We start from the raw sequence: 21,758 nt of genomic DNA, 5'->3' as shown, positions 1-21,758 counted from the left end.
CTGCAGGTTCTAGTGCTGTCAAGAGATCAGGTAATGTGTGAAGGTTGTGAAGAGGGTGTCCAATGATCAGAAGAGAATTAGGCCAGAGCTTTCACCTTTCCAAGTGAGTCCTCACAGGGCATGGTAAGAAAACTCAAGTGAAATTCGACTTGATGCCCACAAAAGTCACAATTATTTCCCAATAACCTTGGGAGATGAGAACTTGTAAGAGTTTTAGGAACCAACTGCCAAGTCTTCCTGTTCTTCCTTGTATGGAAGAGGAAGTTGGTTAAGTGAAAAATCCCCCAGTTCAGAGTGTACAACGGGGGTGTGTCAGAGCAAGGGCATGCAGCCAGTCTCAGGCTGCTGCAGTCTCCTCCCTGCCTGGGGATTCTCACTGGTGCTTTTCTTCTTTGATAATCGGTGTTACCTGTCTTTCATGATGACTGGATTTTAGAAGGTGCAGTATGACTGTTGAGTGAGTAACAATTGGATACCATGGGCCTGATATTTTAGGGAGTATTCTTGGAGAGTCTGCACCATTATCATGCCCAGATCACCTAACCCTTACTTAGAAGAATAGTTAAAGAGTAAGAAGACTTCCTGAGAGAGGTCACAATAACCACCTTTAGATGGCAATCCTTCCTTTACAACAGCACAATACCTCTGTATATTTTGTTATTGTAAACTGGATACACAGAGTGAGCAGCAAAGATAGAGGTCATAGGAGAGATTACAGTAGAAAAGCTTCCTCTTCTCTGTGATTGATAGTGGGACAGCGGAGAATTGAGTTGCTGGACTCTCAAGAGTCCAGTAGTAGAACATACACAAACACTAAACAGAGTCGGGAGTCTTCACTTCTAGTTCCAGTCCAGCATACAGCCACCATTTCACCTTGGGTGGGGGACGAGGAAGGGGAAAGCTGAAGTTCCACTGTGGAAACATGAGGGATTCAATCAGATGATGTCCAAGCTCAGCCATGTGCTCACAGTTGCTGTTCTTGGCTCTAGGACTATTTCATCAAGAGATGAAGGAGCCTGCAGTAGCGCATCTTGTAACTTAACTGCTCCCCTCTCCTTCTTGGAAGTATGGATCATGCTAACCACACCTGGACCCAGACTTTCACCCTTGCTGGCTTCACTCCTTCTGGCACTCTGAGACCTCTTGCCTTTCTGGGAACCCTGTGCATCTATCTCCTCACACTTGGAGGGAACTTGTTTATCATTGTCCTTGTCCAAGCAGATTCAGGGCTGTCGACTCCCATGTACTTCTTTATCAGTGTCCTCTCCTTCCTGGAACTCTGGTATGTCAGCACCACAGTGCCCACCTTGCTACATACCCTGCTCCGTGGACGTTCACCCATCCCATCGGCTGCATGCTTTGTCCAGTTGTATGTCTTCCATTCCTTAGGCATGACTGAGTGCTACCTGTTAGGTGTCATGGCTCTGGACCGCTACCTGGCCATCTGTCGCCCACTGCATTACCATGCGTTCATGAGCAGACAGATACAGCTGTGGCTAGCAGGTGCCACTTGGGTGGCTGGCTTTTCAGCTGCCCTGGTGCCTGCCAGTCTCACTGCCACTTTGCCCTACTGCTTGAAAGAGGTAGCCCATTACTTTTGTGACCTAGCACCACTAATGCGGTTGGCATGCGTGGACACAAGCTGGCATGCTCAGGTTCATGGAGCAGTGATTGGTGTGGCCACTGGATGCAATTTTGTCCTCATCTTGGGACTCTATGGCGGTATTCTGACGGCTGTTCTGAAGCTGCCTTCAGCAGCCAGCCGTGCCAAAGCCTTCTCCACTTGCTCTTCCCACATGACAGTGGTGGCGCTGTTCTATGCTTCTGCTTTTACCGTGTATGTGGGCTCGCCTCAGAACAGACCTCAGAGCACCGACAAACTTATTGCTCTAGTGTACGCCCTTCTCACTCCATTCCTCAACCCCATCATCTATTCTCTTCGTAACAAAGAGGTGAAGGAGGCTGTGAAAAGGGTCAGTGACAAGATCAGGACTTCGCTGAGGGAAGCCTGATTATCTCTTTTGGTGTTATCCACATTCTGGGCAAAAGTAAGGATCAACTGGTTTGTTAATCGTTTTTGCAGAACCTAAATAAATGCCGATAAGATTACCACTCAATTTAGCACTCACGATGCTGCACAGACCCACTGTCTTACACCAGTCAAAGGTGGAGGCAGTTGAGGGAAAAGAAGTATTTCCTCCCTAATCCTTTCCAATGAAGAAATGCCACAGCAGATTAAAAACTTGCATAGAGAAAATATTTCAGTTGAATTTATGACTTTAGTTTTTGAACTGGGACACATACAAGAGTGAGAAAAGATAAACACATTTGTCCAGTGCCTACTCCCTGTCAAGACTTTCTGTCCTTCTAATTACCAGACCAGCCCTGAGTAGGTAAACGATAGCTCAGAATTCACAAATCTCTAAAGTGTAGCAGATGAAAAAAGCAGACGTGACAACACTGAAGTAAGGCCCCCTACAGCCAGCAGCAGCCTCTTCATTTCAAACCATGATCTCAACAGGGAGTTTAAAGGGCAGGCAACAAAGGTGACAGAAACAATTCAATGACAGCATGTGTGGAGACTCACAATGAGCAGACAGCTCCCAGCTGGTCCAGCCCAGTAATCTTGACTCACAGTACCAGAGTCAGCAGAGGATGACAGAGCTTTCGGGCCTGGAGACTAGAATTGCTCACCTCGTCTCTTACGGGACAAGGGCAGTGGAGCTGAGCATGAGCTCACTTTCAGAATCGTGGTTATTTTATTACTAACAATGAATCTGAAGCCATCCTTTCCAGGAGGAGCAGAAAGAAACTGAGGTGTGTCAGGAAAGGTGGGTGTGTACACAGTAGAAAGAAAAATACCACACAAATCTGTGGTGTCAGGCCCCGTCCTCTGCTCAAAGTCTGACAATACTGTTCCCTTTAGCCTCCACATTTCAGACTTTGTGAACTCTGAGTCACCAGGTACCCACTTAGGGCTGGTCTGTAATTGGAATGACAGAACTAAAGCCTTGAGGGAGACTAGGCACTGTGTGAACGTGTGGCATTTTTTCTCATTCTTACATATGTGTCACTACAAAAATCAAAGTAATGAAATTTTTAATACTTACCACATCAGGATTGGTGATTATAAAAATTCTGTATACACACAGGTATGTGTGTGGAGTGTGCGTGTGTGTGTGTGTGTGTGTGTGTGTGTGTGTGTGTGTGTAGTGTGTGTGTGTGTGTGTATGAGTTGAGTTGAAGCTGTATCCAGCTTGGCTTGAGTTTCACTTTATATACTAGACAGACAGGCCTTAAACACACAGTACAGTGCTTCAGTGTATTGGGGCTTAACAACAGCTGTAAAATCATGCCTAGCCTAAAACACATTTTAAAACCTTCATCATATCCCTATGATGACTAAGGGTTATTGTTTCACTGTTGTCACAACAAAATTAGAAAGGAATTGCCTTCAAGAGTTGAATTCAACCAGATGTCATCCAGATGTCTAGCTGACCTTGGCAGGGTCACGTCAAGCTCAACTTTGTGTGAAATCTGAGTGGCTGGCAGGGAAGGTGGCTGACATTCCTTCCAGCTGAGGAAGTTTCGATTCTAATTGCAACATTTTCTAAAGCATCATCTGATCCAGGTCCAGGAGAGCATATTCTGAATATCCCCAAGAAAGGAAATTTATTGGTCAAATTCAGCCCCAGCTTTTCTATTTACTGGGGAAAAATACCTGCTTTCTGACTTCTCTTTGTTTTACAATGTCTGTAATAGAATATTCTAAAATTCCAATGAATGTTCAGTAAACAAATTGACCTTGTTATCTCACAGTGGTGATTAGAAAAGAGACTGAAGGTTTCCTTCATGGGTTCAAACATTAATTCTAATATTCACTTGCTTTATGGCCTTAGGCAATGTATTTAAAATCTCTGCCTTAATTTCCTTAATCTGTAAAATGGGTACTGTGATAGGATCTTAGGAACAACATAAATGTTATTATCCAACATTTTCCACATCGCTACAAGAAGGATTTGCTCATTTGAGAATGCTTAGCTGTACATATATCTTACATTTGTGGGGGTGTTATGCAGCATACTCGAGGCATTCCAATGACACATCTCCTCCTGAGCTGTGTTCACAGTCCTCCTTATGTAACCAGAGCACTTGGACATGATCATTAACCCTATGCTCTTTCAGTGCTGGGTACAGTACTGTACAGTACTCCATTATTCTGGCTTTTGTTTGAGACCCTTGTCTTTTCTCTCCTTATGCCTCTAACTTCTGATTGTGATTTCAAAGGAATTGTTTTCTGTGTCGTCAGCACTAAAGAACTGCTGGGACTTGTTTGTTCTGCCAGTGGCTTGCATCACTTTAGTAATTAACCCTGTGGGCTTCCATTCCTATGGTATCCATGCTCTATAGTAGGATAGTGGTACTTATGTATCTACTGCAGAGCTAGTGGCCAGTCAACTTAGGAAAACGATGGCTACTACACCATGAATTTTTATTCATTTGTATTTGAAGGAAAATGGATAAGTGAATAAATAAACAGACTTTTAAAAAATCGAATACGTGTGACAGACATTATATTACTATTCTTTAATTCTATCCAGAGAAAATGCCTCTTGCAAATACATTCATAACTCCAAACTACCTTTGCCTTTCATTGTACACCATTTTATCTCTTAACCTCCTTGGGTCTTTCCCTTACAACATGAATCTGAGGCTATTTTTACACAGTGCTTTTCAAAACGTACAAATAACATTTATATCATTTGTGTGTAATGCGACTGGATCTTCATCCCCTCTACATACTCTTTGAGTGGCCAGATGGTATTTCGGGGAATTGGAGTCTCTCAGGCTGGCTCTGGCAGGAAGCAGCTATTTATTCCATTTTGTACTTCAAACGACATAGAATTTTATAAGTGCCGATTGTGATGTATGGAGCTAAACGTTCATGTTAACTTTTGGCCACTCCTCCAATGCTGGATCTTGATGACTTTAGTAGAACAGACAGTAGAAGAGGTCAGTACTAAAAGTAAACACATCACTCACAGTACACTTGCAGTAAGTCCAGCATTCCTCATGCGGGTTATTGGTACTTTGTCCTAACTCCAGTACAGTAAGTAGCAAAGAAAGATGGAATTAGTAAGAACCCTGGACCCTGAATGCAAACCTGCTCAGTTATTTTGTGGAATGAACTATGACCACAAGACATCATTTTCTTGTTTATCGGGTATAGTTTAGCTGTACCTGATGCCTTTTTTGTAGCCTTTAGGGCACAATTTTGAAATATCATTATTGATAAATACAGCTTACAATAATTTATGAATGTGTTTGCAAGTTTCCTATGATGTATTTTGAATAATTCACCCCCTCCCCCACATCCTCCCAGATCTACTCCACTTCCTTACCCAACTTAATTTTGCATCCTCTTTATTATTTCAAAAAAGTTTAAACTCAGGGTGAAGAGATGGCTCAGTGGTTAAGAGCACTGACTGCTCTTCCAAAGGACCAGAGTTCAATTCCCAGCACCCACAGGGCAGCTCACAACTGTCTATAACTCCAGTTCCATGGAATACAACACCCTCATAGAGGCAAAATAATGTACATGAAATAAAAATAATTTTAAAAATTTAAACTCATCAAGTTCTATTTGTGCTTCCCATATATCTTTGGGTATATGGCCTTCCACTGCAGCTTGGTGGACTTAGGGGTGGGCGGTATGCCCTCAAAGAAAACTGACTCTCTCTCTGCCACAGAGCTATCAGTTGCCAATAGCCACAGCTAAGAATATGACTTCATGTTCATCCCTCCTCTCCGTGCTGAGATTTAGCCTGGCATGGTCTTATTACGGATGTTGTCATAAGTGATGTGAGTTCATATGTATATCTGCCCTACTTTGTCCAGAAAAAAGCTTGCTTGTACTCATCCACCATCTCTGACTTCAATGATTCTTCTTCTCACTCTTCTTCAATGTCCCTAAGTTTATAAAGCATTCATTAATTTACTTCTAATTTCTCATGGGCATGTGCTATTTTTTGAAAATTTACTAATGATCTATTGAATTTTTGTACATATATTATATCCTTCCCACTTAAAACTTTTATATAGATAATTTTAAAAGCCATCCTTTGCTACAGATTACAACTTGATAGTATATATTCCTCTTCTGTGTAATGCTACGTAGCATCTCCTACTTCTATGCTCAGGCATTTGCATCTGATTAATAATAACCTGAGACACAGGACTTGAGAGCATAATCCACTCAGTCATTAGCATGATTTCAGACATGCAAATGGAGATATCACATCAAATGTAGAAATTCTGAGACAATTCTTCTCCGAGCTTGGCTGGCAAAATAGAAATGCAGAAGGACAAATGTAATGTGAAAATAAGGAGAAACTCAGAATATGAACTTTGCTACTTTGAGTAGCCCCATTATTAATTTAAGGGTTTGGATAAACCATGGTCCCATGTGTGGGGCTGTAGAAGATACAGCATTGTATTGCATTGTATTGAAGGACTGCTGCAATTATCTATCCCAGTGAATAGTTGAGTATTTCAGAGGAAGAAGGATACAGAAGCTGCCCACCATTGCACTCAGAAGCAATGGGTATTTTATACTTTGGTCTCCAACGTTATGATTTCCATGGGAAGCTTTTCCAGTCTCGGGGATTTAGTATTTTCCATCCACTTAATGTGATCTGTTTCTTTTTTTCTTTTTATCCGACATGTTTTTATTGATTATTTGTGAGTTTCACAAAATAACCTTGATCACACTCACTTCTCAGTCCTCCCAGTTCCACACTCGCACACGTATGACCTCCTCTCAGAACAAGGAAGAAGAAAGAAAAATACCAACTCTATTTTGTGTTGCTCACATGCCCAGTGGTGCATGGTCAAGCTCCCAGTGACCAGCCCATTAAGAAAACTGAGTCCTTCCCCACCCATACCCCCACCAGAAGCCTTCAACTGTGGAGAATATTCCTATCACAAGTTTAAGAGTTCTCTTCAATGGCTTCCTGTCTAGACTGTTTCTATTTGGGAGGAGGGTAGACCCTCGCCACCACAACCCTGTGGTTTCACAAGACCAATCCCTTCATGAGCTGTATGTTTCTTAATATAATATATTATTCCCTTCTCTTAAGGTGAATTTATCAACTACTCTTCACATGTCTCTTGCTCTTAATTTTTTCAAAGTACCTTTATATCAATGAATAAGTCAAATGTCTCACACTCAGTGGCTAAATACAATTAACTTGTTATTCATCTTGATTCTGAGTCTAACCAAGTGCACACTTGGAGATAGTACTCACTCAGCTGAGATTAAACCTCAGAAACTGATATAAGGAGTTTTGAAGAAAATAAGAGTAGATGTATTTTGTGAAATGCTAAGTTTGTCTCATTAAGGTGGTCAGGGTAAAATGGTGTACTGGATTGAGTACTGGTAGCAATCCTGCTGACAGGGACTTAGAATAGTAATTTAGGAGAGCCAGAGAGGTGACTCAGCAGTTAATAATGCTGGCTGCGTTTACAGAGGACCTGAGTTTAAGTCCCAGCACCCACCTCTGGCAGCTCACAACTGTCTGAAACTCTAGCTCCAGAGGATCTGATGCCCCCTTTTGCCTTTTAGACATCTGCATGCCTGTGTACAAAAACATAGGCACACACATTCACAATACACATAAACCAATAATTTTTCTTTTGGGGGGGTGGTTCAAGACAGGGTTTCTCTGTATTGTTTTAGAGGCTGTCCTGGAACAATGGTGAATAATGACAAATCCCCTGGCCAGCAGGGTTTTTAAGAGGCAATCCATTTCTGGGTTCCCCAAGTTGTTACTCTCCATGCATGAATGAGGATCTCAGCATTGGATTGTTTCTTTAATCATATGTTATGTGGTCATTGCAAAACAGGCAATATCCCTGGGGATGGATTTCAGAACTCCAAAGTGAAGATTGCAGGGCTAAGTTGTTTGAGGAACATGCCTCATCTGACTCACTTCTCTGAACCTAACTTTTTGGTCCAGGGGGATCCATTCCGAAAAACAGTCATAGCAGCCCCAGGGAAGATTCGTTAAGGAGTTTGTGGGAGACCTGCATTTCCAGGAGCATGGACTATAAGTAATGCAGTGTCTTGGGATAGAAGTGATGCCAATAAGGATGAGATTAGTTCTGCTGTAACCAAGGCAGTGAGGTAATGGTTGGAGGTGGCACAGAAGAGGTAAGAGTGGCTGAAGAAGAGAAGTAGGGAACAGCTTTGACCTTTCCTTAATAGTTCCCCTTGGAGTACGGGAGTGGCACTCTAGGGATGTTAATGTAGACTATCTATCTCCATGCTAACCCAACACACATAAATCAATGACTAGATAAACACAGACTAATGACTTACCAGGAGCTTCATGAACCTCTAACTTAAACTTCTTCACTTGAAGAGTTGAAACAAAGAGGAAGCAGTGGTCTGGACCAGGGTTTGCTTTGAGTTGCTAATAAATTTAGAAATGCAGTTCCAGAAAGAAGGTGCTACGTGTACTACCTCAGCACCTCTTGACACACCTCCTAAGGACTGGCTTCATACTGTCTCTCTTCTCTTTATACCCTGCAGAATCCTGAAGTTTGTCTCTTGTTAGGATCCTTCCAGAAAAAAAAAGAATCCTGCCAGCTCATTGATTAAAATCTAAGCTTTGAGAAATGCTCCCAAGACAACTTTTGTTTTTTTCGATCTTTTTCTCTTTCAATCTTTGATGGGAATTTTGATGAGTTCCAGGAAACGCCCCCAGAGAGACTTAGCTGTTTAAAACAGTAAGTCTCCTTTTCCTGCTGTGCCCTGGCAATTTCTAAGTATCGTGGGAATATTTTACCTAGAATGGTAAGAGAATGAGAAACATAATTTTCCTATTCTTGTTTTTTTCATTATTGTTTTGCTTTTTCTTTGTTTATTTGGCTGTGTTTGTTTGTTTACCAGAAAGAAAATCCTAGGCCTGAGGTCCTGCTGCCATAGTTCACTAAATATTGGTCTGTGAATTAAGGAACTAGAACTCTATGTCATCTGTCAGTGACAGATAATATGCAAATCACTTATGACTTCTAGTATTGACTCCTCTTTTATAGACTAGAGGGAACAGATTGGATATTATAAATTATTTCTTAGCTTGTGTCTTCTAGTCTTTGGGCTCAAGAGGGAAAAAGCCTAATGCTGCTCATTTGGTGTCTTTATATCTCATTCCCAGGAATCATGGATTATGCTAACCACACCTGGACCCAGACTTTCATCCTTGCTGGTTTCACTCCCACTGGTACCCTCCAACATCTTGCAATCTTTGGAACCCTGTGCATCTATCTCCTCACACTTGCAGGGAACTTATTTATCATTGTCCTTGTCCAAGCAGATTCAGGGCTGTCCACTCCCATGTACTTCTTTATCAGTGTCCTCTCCTTCCTGGAACTCTGGTACGTCAGCACCACAGTGCCCACCTTGCTACATACCTTGCTCCGTGGACGTTCACCCATCCCATCGGCTGCATGCTTTGTCCAGTTGTATGTCTTCCACTCCTTAGGCATGACTGAGTGCTACCTGTTAGGTGTCATGGCTCTGGACCGCTACCTGGCCATCTGTCGCCCACTCCACTATCATGTAATCATGAGCAGACAGGTACAGCTACGGCTAGTTGGGGGTACATGGGTGGCTGGCTTTTCAGCTGCCCTAGTGCCTGCTGGTCTCACTGCCACCTTACCCTACTGCTTGAAAGAGGTAGCCCATTACTTTTGTGACCTTGGCCCAGTGATGCAGTTGGCATGTGTGGATACAAGCTGGCATGCTCAGGTTTATATTGCTGTGATTGGTATGATCAATACATGCAATCTTGTCCTCATCTTGGGACTCTATGGAGGTATTGTGAAAGCTGTGCTGAAGTTGTCTTCAGCTGCTAGCCGTGCGAAAGCCTTTTCTACCTGTTCCTCCCATATAACTGTAGTGACACTGTTCTTTGGCTCTGCCTTCATTGTCTATGTAGGGCCACCAGAGATTCGAGCTGAGGGCAGAGGCAAGCTTATTGCCTTGGTATACACTTTTCTCACCCCTTTCCTCAACCCTATTATTTATACCCTTCGCAATAAGGAAGTGAAAGAGGCTGTTAAGAGGGTTATACAGAAGATCAAGGCTTTGTTGAATTGATTCTAAGGCCCTACAGTTTTATCATTCACCCATTTGAAAATGGCAAGATTGAGCTGGTTACTTATGTCAATAATTAACTAATCATTTCAATAATATGTGAAATAGTCAAATAACTAACGTAGTCTTGGATAAGGACAAATTGAAAAAAGATGTTGGAGGAGAAATATAGTCCCTACTAATATGGGTGTGGATGAGGACACATATTTGAAGAAACAAACACAGCAAAATAAATAAATAAAGTTTAGTTTTTTTAAGCAGACAGAAAGAAATTGAAATGTGTTCACTTCTAGGATCTAGGCTGTCTAGGGGGTTGCAGTTAAGACTGGATTTTTGGAGAAAGATCCAGAAGACATTGAGATTAGTTACATGAAGATTCAAAGGGCATGTTGGACAAATGCTGAGATGGAGACTAGTGAACTATCAAAATAGAAAGCAAAGGTATGTGGAGCTCAATGTTCTTGAGCAACATTATGATAAAACTTGTTGGAAGAGGAGTAGAGGCTTCCTCTAATGTGAAAGAGAATCTGACGGAAAACAACGGTGCCTAGGTGATCAGAGGTCTAAGCAAGTTATAAAGGCACTGTCTACACTCTGTATTTGAAACAGTCAACCAGGAAACACTGCTCATGTATCCCCTTTGTGAAAAACTAGCCCTATGAACCATGGAAGGGGTAAAGAGAGAAGTCAGCACACTCTTGGTTCCCTGTTTCAAGGCACTTACAGATCTATTTTATTTTGCTGTCTGATAATTTAATACATACATTTAATGCATTTTAAAGACACCCATCTCCTATTCTCTCCTACCGAGTTCCTCCCTATTGCCCATCACTACTTTTCCTTCCCAACTTCATGTGTTTTTAATTTTTTTCAAGTTTTTATTTCAATTTTGTCATATATATGCTTTGACTTTTTTCCCATTTTCCTCAACCCATCCCCTATCCTTCCCACTTCCTTACTGATCCAGATTCATGTTCTATCTCTCTTTCTCATCTTCCTCTTTCTTCTTCTTTACAGAACATCTGTGGTCCTAAGAATCACAGAGAAGAGCAGGCTTCTGTGAGCCATAGACTTGTAGGGATCCATATTTCCCAGAAAGTGACTCCCCAGTCAGTGGTGAATGTGCCTACCATGGATTTTCCTGCCTTATTGACAACTCATTACACTTGTGAAGCTTGACGTTTTATATAGACCATAAAATTTCCAACAGTAGTGTCCTGACTTCTTCTGTCCATTAGATAACAAAAGTACCTGAGTGCTGTATTTAAGAAAGACTGACAAGCAGGGATAACATTGATCTTATATAATATATCTAATAGGTTTGTTTCAATATGATTAGCATTCACAACTCTAGTGAGTGGATCTCAGAAAGTATCATATTTTATATTTTTCCTTAAAAAGGGATTAAACATTTCTGAAGAAATAATTATCATTTTACATTATTTCAATTACTTTTTCTTCCATTTTGAAAGAGATGATAAGCTTCGATTTTTTATTCTGTCTTCTGAAGGAGGCTTAAATGACATGTGTTCCTTGATTTGTGCCCTCTTCAGGTTTTTTTCAAGTTGTCTCTGCCAAATCCACTCACAGAAAGTACACTGTGTATATCTTTTATGTATCAGGATGTGACAATAGAAGTCATTAAAAATAATCATTTTTTTAAAAGAAGTCATTAAAAATAATCATTTTTTAAAACCCAAATAATAGAAAACTTATATGAGAATAAGTCTTTTTTGTTGTTTCTTTGAGACAGCGTTTCTCTGCATTGCTTTGGAGCCTGTCCTGAAACTCACAGAGATCCACCTGCCCCTGACTCCGGAGTGCTGGGATTAAATAAGTCTTTTTTTCTGTGCATTTGGAATGCTGTGGTTGCATGCTGGGAAACACAGAGATGTTTTCTGAGGAATAATTCCAAGTGAAGACATTTTAAAAACACTAGGATGATGAAAATGTTATTTAAAATTGTATGTATACGTGTGTGTGTGTGTGTGTGTGTGTGTGTGTGTGTGTGTGTGTGTGTCTGGACCAAATAATATCTGCAGTTTGTTTCTGTAGACACGTTTCTACGAGAGCAGAGCCACAGGCATCCTTTCCCATGCTAGAAATGGCTACATTTGTGCTACAAAGACAAAGTTGAGTACTTGTTATAGACCCTGGAGACCTGACAGATCATATTTACTATCTGGATCTTTAAAAAAAATTACCTGTCCCTTAGCAAAAGTTTATGTCACTGTATTAGTACAGACTGAGAAAATTTGTATGAATCGAGTTATAATCTGAGAGTAAATTATATCAAAGGACGAAATCATTAAGTTTTGTATATTGATACATTGGCATCTGCCATCAGTGATTCTGAGTCCAGTCATGAAATCCCACAATACTTCATGCGAGGCATGTCCCAGTTCTTTTAATTATTTCCAGGCTTTCTAGCCTTTTATTGTCTCCTGCCCTTTTGATCCCAGTCCTAGGAAGAAGCACTGTATACACTGGAAAAAACAGAAAGTTAAAAATGGAATTAATAGATGTTTAATTGGCGACCTTGAAAAATGGAACTAGGGTTCTGTTACAGTGGTCAGTACAATCATTGGGAATGTCTACAGATTTTGTAGCAAGATAGATGAAGAGCCAAATAATGTACTTATTAAATTTATGCTTAATATAAAGTTAGTGATACGCACAAGAGAGGAGATGACAGAATCCAAACCTCAAAATAAGTTAAAGACCTTGGAAAACTGACCAAAAACTCATAAAATGAACTTCAGTGGAGATAGGATATGGTTTCATGTTTTGTTATCAAATGAAAACACCATGCGTACTAAGACCACTAATAAGTGAACTCTCCAAAGAAATATGTATAGAACAGAAAGGTCCTTTAAAACATTGATTAACTATATTGACTGTCTGTATGCCAGATAGAGTATTAGGCAATGTGGACACAGAATTCAATAGACACATAAGAAGCAGGTATACCTTCACAATGAAGTTTGAAATGTAGTTATTGAATGAATTATTAAAGATGGGGAGTATTTAGAAATGCATGATGCTATAGAACTTCCTAGTAGAGCATCTGGCTTAACCTGGATGAACATTTGACTAACAATTGTTGAATATCTGTCTAGTGACAGGCAGAAAAAGCAGTAGATATTGCAGAATCTAAGGATTAAGTCCCATTTGACTCCTCCTATCTCTCTGCACACACATGTGTACACAATCATAGTATCTGATATTTTCAGACATACCTACTTAGAGCATCTGTGACAACATACATAAGTCCTTCACTAGCTCAATCCTACAAAATTCTACCACATAGCATGGAGAGACCATCACACACACACACACACACACACACACACACACACACACGGAACTGTTGATAGCAGTTGATATCTTACAGTTTTCTTAAAGAGTGCAGTCCCTTGAGGGGTTGACCACACGCCAGTGGAAGGACAAAAATCCAGGAGTACATGCAGTACTTACTGAATATGATTTTTTAAAAGGACACAAAATTGGTTGTGTAAATAAAAGGGTATGGATTTGGGAGGAGTGGAGGATGTTAATATGATCAAAACATCGTGGAAAGTTTTCAAAGAACTAATACAAAATGAGAAAAACAAAACAAAAAGCAGACTAATATCTTGAGATAAGTATAGTTTCTCTTGATATTTTATACCATATAATTCTTACAACACACATATTAAGTAAAACATAAAATTAAAATAAATAAATAAATAGCCACCTAAAGGTAGAAAGGTAATGGATACTGGTCAAGAACACAGGGCTTGAGACAGACATCATTCTGTGGTTTTGTGACTTTGGTTACATTCTACTGACCACTTCCCACACACACTTTTGGAGGCACAGGTATCACAGAGCCATTGTTATAGTGCTTTGTTTACAATGCTGAGGTGTGCGACCCAGGACACAGTGTTGGAGGCTCTGTTTTAGTTTATTTAGGAATTAAATGGGACTAATAAGTATACTAATATTGCAGAGTGACTATGGAAATTGCATTGGCTGACATTATTTGATAACCACCAAAGACCCAGAAAGCAGGTGTTTTATTGGAAAAATATTAAGAATCCATACCCATTTTTTATTTCAAAAGTGGTAGCTGTTATCAGTGAGGCTTCTCAAAGAGAGAAATGTTAGACTTCCTTTTTTTTTAAGAACTCACTAGAATCAGGGTAGTATGGGAGGGAATGAGATAGGTAAATTCTCTCAAATTACCTCTCAGGAATGAACATTGTTTCCATGAGTCCTCCAAAGACCCCAATTGAGTCTTATTCTCATTTGTTTCTGGAACTAGGGGTTTCTTGCTTCCTTGTGCCCCAAGTGATCTAAAATTTGTTTCTTTGACTCGAGGGACTGTGACTGTGGGGATAAGACTCATGAAGAAGGAGCCTTCATCTATTGCACATAAGCAGCCAGGCAAGGTCGAAACAGACAATGTGCTACTGTTGGTCAGTTAACTGGGGATTAACTAGCTGTAAGCATTGGGGATAGAAGAGGTGGTGTAAGGGCTGCCAAATTTATAGCTGTTTCTTCGCTGTACCTTTTGATATTTAGAATTTTTAAATTTCTGTAAAGTAGATTTTGTAGACTGTAATGTGTTCACTGCCTTTGTGAAGCGATATAATTGTATAATTTCGTGTGTAAACTGAATGCTTGGGCTTTCGATACAGTATTCATATAAAGCAATTAATATTAATGTTATGAAAAAAGGGAATTGAAAACAGACACTGTGTTAAGATCAGAGGGTTGGATTCAATGGACAGATTACTTGCATAACATTTTTAGAAAGTCCAGCTTTACAGCCTTTACAGAATAAGATCTACAAGCAACGTTAATGGTCAGCTTCACCCATATCCCTTTCCAGTCCACACTTAAACTGAGAAATTCACTGCTGTTTACACTGTGAAGTGAGTGATCATGCAGATAAGCTACAGGCTAGTGTAGATGGTATAAAGCACGGGTTTCTTTAGAATCTGTAGTTAACATCTAAAGAAGTCTTAGCATCTCTTAGGAGCAGGTGTTTTTGGAAAACACCTAAAGAGATCCTTACCCAGGGTTTTTAGTGATGGTATTAAACATTCTTGGTGTAAGAATTTAGAGTTCACAATTCTTCAAAGTAGTTCTGAAAGCATCTCATGCTCACCAGACCTTCTTTGACATGAACTTACAGTTAGCTTTAGACAAAGTAATTTAGAAAGGAGGAACACTAACAGTTCCTTAAACACAGCAGATAATCAGACATTTATTTATTTGGGTTGGGGGTAGAAAAAGGCAGGATGCTAGACAGATCAGGGGAGATTATTTTGCATATATTGATCTTGAGATACTGACAGGATAGGGATCCTGCATGCAGGTGGAAAGATGTAACTTAACTTGGATGTAGGGGGGAGATAGCATACAAGAAACCTGAACTCTGTTTCTCATTGCCATCATTCATTGCAGATATGCCTTAATTAGCAGAGTTTGTACTTGCTCTCAAAGATCGCCTCAATTTGTAGTGAAGACAACTTATTATAGGGTAGCAACTCTATGCTGATTAGTCACTCTAAATGCTATGATTGTATAGAAGGAATAAATAACTTTCCCTAGGAAAGTAAAAAAAAGGCTTCATTAATGAGCTAACATTTGACCTGATTGTGAAGGATGCAAGAGGTAGGTCATGGAAGGAGGAAAAAGGATGAGAGTTAAACCAGAAGCCAGTGGCCAAGAGGGGAAAAAGTACCCATAATGCAATGAAGCATGAGTTACTGTTTTGACATCCATCTCTTGTAATTGGAGAGGTGAATATGCTTCTTTATGAGAGATTTAATAAGAAATGCTTAAGCAGAAATTGCTTTGCATGAATTTAACTTTTAAAAACAGCAAATCTGTAAGTTTATCTCTACAGGAGGGCACTTGGGCTGGGGCATTTGGGTTACAGTGAGTGGTATAAATCAAAGCAAAGGTGTCTGGTATGCTAATTATTTAGTTAGCTGGTTAAATAATTTTTATTTAATACCGCTAATGTAGCAACCATTATTCTAAAGGTTCAACTGAAAAATATAAAAGAAATTGCAATGATGGTTGGAATTAGATGGTCATTACCAAATGAGCATGTCTGTAATGGGCACAGTGACTGATGATGGCTACCATTTTTATACAAATAAAGTGACATTATAATCACTAATTTCTTATCCCCCTTTCCTTTCTTCCCCTTTCTATTTCCCTTTTTCTTTGTTCTCTTTTCCTTTATTTTTGTTTTATATATGGTTCACATTATGCTTGAGAACAATGGGAATGTCCAGTGCATTTTTAGATGGAATTCACAGTTGTCTGTCTGTTCTTTACCTGTGTATTCTGGTTAGTTTTCTTAAAACAAGGGGCTTTTATTTACTGCTAAGTTATCATTACTGATTTTAAACCTGCATTCCATCACCAAACGTGCTGCTCGTCCATCTTATTTTCATTTCAGGGGTACCCACAAGACACCTCTGTTCATTTATCTCTGAGGTTCTTGTCATAAGAGCTACATTTCAGCTGTGTTGACAGTCTGTCTACAACTGATTGTATCACCCTTTATAATCATTCTTTAGTGACATTTTGCATCTTTTGAGACAGGGTCTCAGGTCGATGGGTGAGTTTACACAGTGCCTTTTCCAGGTTTCTTTCAGCCCAAAAGAGACAGTATTTGTCTGCAATGTTTCTTTCCCTCTACCATTGTTTTTTTCTCTGCTTGGACAGCTTGGCTCAGTGCCTTCCTTTTCTGAGAAAACCCTTTCAGTAACCCTTGTCTGACAAATGAACCTCCTTCCTGCCACTCCATGGTGTTTTATGTCACAGGTTATATCAAGAAGACTGATGGAAATGCTTACCTGTGGTAATATGACTGTGAGTTCTGCTATCAGAAATTGTATCTTGCTGAGCTTTGTATTCCTGAGTCCCAAGGCATCCTTGTTCAATTATTATTTATAGATTTCAGTCAAATAACAAGAAAAAACCTGCTATACCAATATCACACATTAACTCATTTTATGCTAGGCTGAGGAAAAGTCTGTGCATCACTTAGGAGAACGTTTAGAATGCTCTGGGAAGACTATATAGCTTAGAGATGAGCAATATGAGTACAGAAATTAAAATTTTTCTTCCTATGAAATGGTGTCAAATGAAACAGCAAGGAGTCATGGTCTATCCATCCTCGAGTTTCCCTTGAGTAAAATAGGCATAACAATGATACCTTTCCCACTGAATGTATTCAGAACCAGAACTAGCTGTTATTTTTATTTAGTGTTAATAGCATTAGCATTAATGACAGTAAGTAAAATGTTTCCTTTATATTTATGAGGGACAAAGATAAATAAGGCTTCATCATAGATTAGCAATCCCTCTAATTCAGGTTTTCAACCTTTCCTTGTCCTCTTCAGCCTCTCATGGATCAACACAACTTCTCAAGCTTGTCTGAGTTTGTGCTCCTTGGCTTCCCCAATGTGGGACACATCAGGGGATGGCTTTTTGTCTTGCTGCTGTTGGCATACCTATTCACCATTGGTGGTAATATGCTCATCTTCCTAGTCATCCGACTGGATGCAGCCCTTCACAAACCCATGTACCACTTTGTCAGTGTTCTCTCTTTCTTGGAATTGTGGTATACTGCCACCACCATTCCCAAGATGCTAGCTAATCTTCTCAGTGAGAAGAAGACCATTTCTTTTGGAGGATGCCTCCTTCAGACTTATTTCTTTCATTCCCTAGGGGCCTCTGAATGTTACCTTCTTACAGCCATGGCCTATGACAGATACCTGGCCATTTGCCGGCCCCTCCACTACCCCTCAGTTATGACCACAACACTCTGTGCCAAGATGGCTGCTGGCTGCTGGACTTGTGGCTTCCTGTGTCCTATTTCTGAGGTCATCCTCGTCTCTCAGCTCCCCTTCTGTAACTACAATGAAATCCCACACATCTTCTGTGACTTTCCACCTCTTCTGAGCCTGGCCTGCAAGGACACATCCACTAATGTTCTGGTGGATTTTGCTGTCAATGCCTTCATCATTCTTATCACTTTCCTTTTTATCATGACTTCTTATGGGAGAATCATTGGTGCTGTGATGAAGATAAAAACAGCAGCAGGAAGAAGGAAGGCCTTCTCCACGTGTGCCTCACATCTTGTCGTGGTCATCATATTCTTTGGGAGCATCATCTTCATGTATGTTCGGCTAAAGAAGAGCTATTCACTGACTCTTGACCGCACTCTAGCTGTAGTCTATTCTGTGTTAACACCTTTGGCCAATCCCATTATCTATAGTCTTCGAAACAAGGAACTCATCCAGGCCATCAAAAGGACCATCTTCAAGAAAGAGGAGAAAGCTAGTCCAACTCATTGACTTTCTACCAAGTTTCTCCCCTTACCTCAATGTTTACCTCTAGAAAAAATGTGCATTCGAACTGGTCTAGATAATCTTTCTCCCTTGATACACAACCTCTGGATTCCATCTGCTTTCATTTTCTCAAAGGCTTATTTATTTGTTTCCTTTGTTTTCTGTATCTGTATCCTTCTTATTTTTACTTGACCAGTGTTTGCAGCATTAAGAAATTCAGTGTCTGAATTAATTGCTTCAAACATGTACATTCCCTTATAGATGTCAATTTCTCTTCTCCCCTTTTCCAACTTAATGGCCTAACACTTATCTCCTTTTCACTTTCATTTAGTTTCAACTCATTCCCCTGGGACTTTGTTCCAGACCTTCCAAGCAATGCTTTGCCAAAAATACTAGTGAAGCTGAATCAATTGGGCCTATCTTATCGGCACCTATTTAAATCTTAGCATAATGAACTTTTTTTATTCCTTTAAAATGTTTGTCTTCACTTTCATGATATCAGTAGATTCTAGATTTATCATTTCTCTAGTAAGTCTCTTTTGATACCTTTATTTTATAGGACTATGTCTCTAGATTCTTAGCTATTCTATTCCTACAGCTTCAAATATGATTTGTAGCAAAGTTATGATAGTATACATTTTCTGTACCTAAGACATGAATCTCTTTTGCATTCTAGACTCTGTAAGAGAAAATTCATACCCTATTTGGATGTCTTCCAGGAGTTTAAATTTTGACATTCCAAAAGTAAAATGTTCACAGTCTTGACCTTGGGAACTTGATGCTATTACATCTCTGTAAATTTGAATTATTATATTTGTTTCATTTTCATCCACCCAATGTTTTAGTTCAGAATTAATTCATGTTGATATTTCCTCAAAATACATTTTTAAACCAGTTTTCAAATTATTTTTAGTGTTACTGTGTGGTGTGAATTACAGCTTCTCATAACTGAGCTACATTACATGTTTCTATATACGATCTAATATTTTGAGGGATTTGGAGGTGGCTCATCAATTAAAAGCATTGGCTGTTTTTACAGAGATTCTAGGTTTTATTTCTATAATCCATATGATTTATTTCTAAAATCCACTCACAACCTTGTGTAACTCCAATCCCAAGAGATTCAATTTCCCTTCTAGCCTCTGTTGGCATCATGAATACACATGGTCCACAGATGTCCATGTAGGCAACACACACACACACACACACACATACACACACACACGCACACACACACATACACACACACATACACACACACACATACACACACACACTCACACACACACATACACACACACATACACACACACACACCACACACACACATACACACATACACACACACGCACACACACACTCACACACACACGCACACACACTCACACTCTTACACATACACACACACTCACACACACACACAGACACACACACTCACACTCTTACACATACACACACACATACATACACACACATACACACACACGCACACACACACTCTCACACACACGCACACGCACATGCACACACACACTCACACACACCACACACACATACACACACATACACACACACACTCACACACACACATACACACACACATACACACACACATACACACACCACACACACACATACACACATACACACACACGCACACACACACACTCACACACACACTCACACTCTTACACATACACACACACTCACACACACACAGACACACACTCACACTCTTACACATACACACACACATACATACACACACATACACACACACGCACACACACACTCTCACACACACGCACACACACACGAACACACACTCACACACACACACATACACACACACACACATTTAAAAAGATCTAATATCTTAAACTTCAACTAAATAAGCTATTCCAAAACATAGGAAAATCAGTTACTTATAAAATGATATCTAAAGCTTTACCATACTTTTTAAAGCTAAACAAAATTCTTCTCTGCCATCTCCCCTAATTTTAGCTACCTAATATTAACAATTCCCCATTCTTTATCTTTGCCTTAGTGAGCCAAGGGATATTTCCTTAGATATATTATGACTTTCATCTTATATAGTAAGATCTTTTTGGGTTTCAGAACCTTCACACTTTCCCCAATACTTCGTGTAAGTCACTCCTCCCAATTGTGTTGGTTCAATATCACTTTCAGGGCTAGTGAGATTTTTCAATGAGAATAAGCACTTGTGACACAAACTGATAACTTTAGTTCAAGCCATAGAAACATGGTGCAAGTAGAGCATTGACTCCATAAAGTTGTCCTCTGCCCTCCCCAGGTACTCTATGGCATGCATGTACACCTACCCACATACAAAATCAGTCAATACTTTAATGTCACTTCAAATGACAGTATCTTGGAGAGCCATTATGATACTCAGCATGTTCTTCACTTTTATCTTCTTTATTAGTTCTTTGAAAACTTTTTATAATATATTTTGATCATATTCACTCCTCCCTCCAACTCCTCTCAGATCCAGTGCCTTTTCCTACCCACCCACTTTGTGTCCTATTTTAGTTTTTTATTTATTTATTAATCAGAAAGTTCAATTTCTCCTGACCATATATTTTTGAATGAATAGTCTTCCAGTTAAGTATGGTTGGCTTACTAGGGGCCACTACACTGTTACAGAAAACGGACTTTCCCTCTCTGAGTAGCTATTAATTGCTATTGGTTCTTTACTACTATTAGACTTAATGTTCACTTCCCCTCTCAATGTTGGGATTTTTGTCTGGTTTGAGCTTACATAGTTTTTGACATGCTATCACAACTGTTGTGAGTTCATGTGTGTAGCTGATCTACATTAAATTATATTTTTCTTTCCTTAAAAATATGTGACTCCTCCACTGCTGGTGGGAGTGCCGACTCATACAGCCTCTTTGGAAATCAGTATGGAGATTCCTCAGGAAAATGGGAATTAATCTACCACTAGACCCAGCAATTCCACTCTTAGGCATATATCCAAATGAGGCAAGTTCATACAACAAGGACATCTGCTCCACTATGTTCATAGCAGCATTATTTGTAATAGCCAGAACCTGGAAGCAACCTAGATGCCCCTCAACTGAAGAGTGGATAGAGAAAATGTGGTACATTTACACAATGGAGTATTACTCAGCAGAAAAAAAAAACAATGGAATCTTGAAATTCGCAGGGAAATGGATAGCACTGGAAGAACCATCCTGAGTGAGGTAACCCAG

The 21,758-nt window shown here is 39.8% G+C and overlaps 3 protein-coding genes and 1 pseudogene across 3 annotated transcripts; 3 read left to right on the top strand and 1 right to left on the bottom strand.

Annotated features, from left to right (window-relative positions):
• Positions 1–960, bottom strand: part of LOC101841640 — a 30,335-nt pseudogene extending 29,375 nt beyond the window's left edge.
• A 107-nt stretch (positions 961–1,067) lies between these two features.
• Positions 1,068–2,012, top strand: LOC101823837 (olfactory receptor 6N2-like). The gene has a single exon (XM_005078184.2). The coding sequence runs from the start codon at positions 1,068–1,070 to the stop codon at positions 2,010–2,012; it is 945 nt and encodes a 314-aa protein (XP_005078241.2).
• A 7,211-nt stretch (positions 2,013–9,223) lies between these two features.
• Positions 9,224–10,162, top strand: LOC121136711 (olfactory receptor 6N2-like). The gene has a single exon (XM_040737605.1). It carries the CDS (start codon positions 9,224–9,226, stop codon positions 10,160–10,162), a length of 939 nt encoding a protein of 312 aa, XP_040593539.1.
• Positions 10,163–17,577: 7,415 nt separating this feature from the next.
• On the top strand, positions 17,578–18,528 carry LOC101823571 (olfactory receptor 6N2). Its single transcript, XM_005078183.1, has one exon. The coding sequence runs from the start codon at positions 17,578–17,580 to the stop codon at positions 18,526–18,528; it is 951 nt and encodes a 316-aa protein (XP_005078240.1).
• Positions 18,529–21,758: the final 3,230 nt, after the last annotated feature.

This window comes from Mesocricetus auratus, unplaced genomic scaffold (assembly GCF_017639785.1).
Source record: "Mesocricetus auratus isolate SY011 unplaced genomic scaffold, BCM_Maur_2.0 Super-Scaffold_100676, whole genome shotgun sequence".
Classification (NCBI taxonomy): domain Eukaryota; kingdom Metazoa; phylum Chordata; class Mammalia; order Rodentia; family Cricetidae; genus Mesocricetus; species Mesocricetus auratus.
This window is presented reverse-complemented; position numbering and strand designations above follow the sequence as displayed.

Excerpts from the sequence above, each read along its gene's own strand:
- LOC101823837 (XM_005078184.2), top strand. The coding sequence starts at position 1,068 with ATGGATCATGCTAACCACACCTGGACCCAGACTTTCACCCTTGCTGGC.
- LOC121136711 (XM_040737605.1), top strand. The coding sequence starts at position 9,224 with ATGGATTATGCTAACCACACCTGGACCCAGACTTTCATCCTTGCTGGT.
- LOC101823571 (XM_005078183.1), top strand. The coding sequence starts at position 17,578 with ATGGATCAACACAACTTCTCAAGCTTGTCTGAGTTTGTGCTCCTTGGC.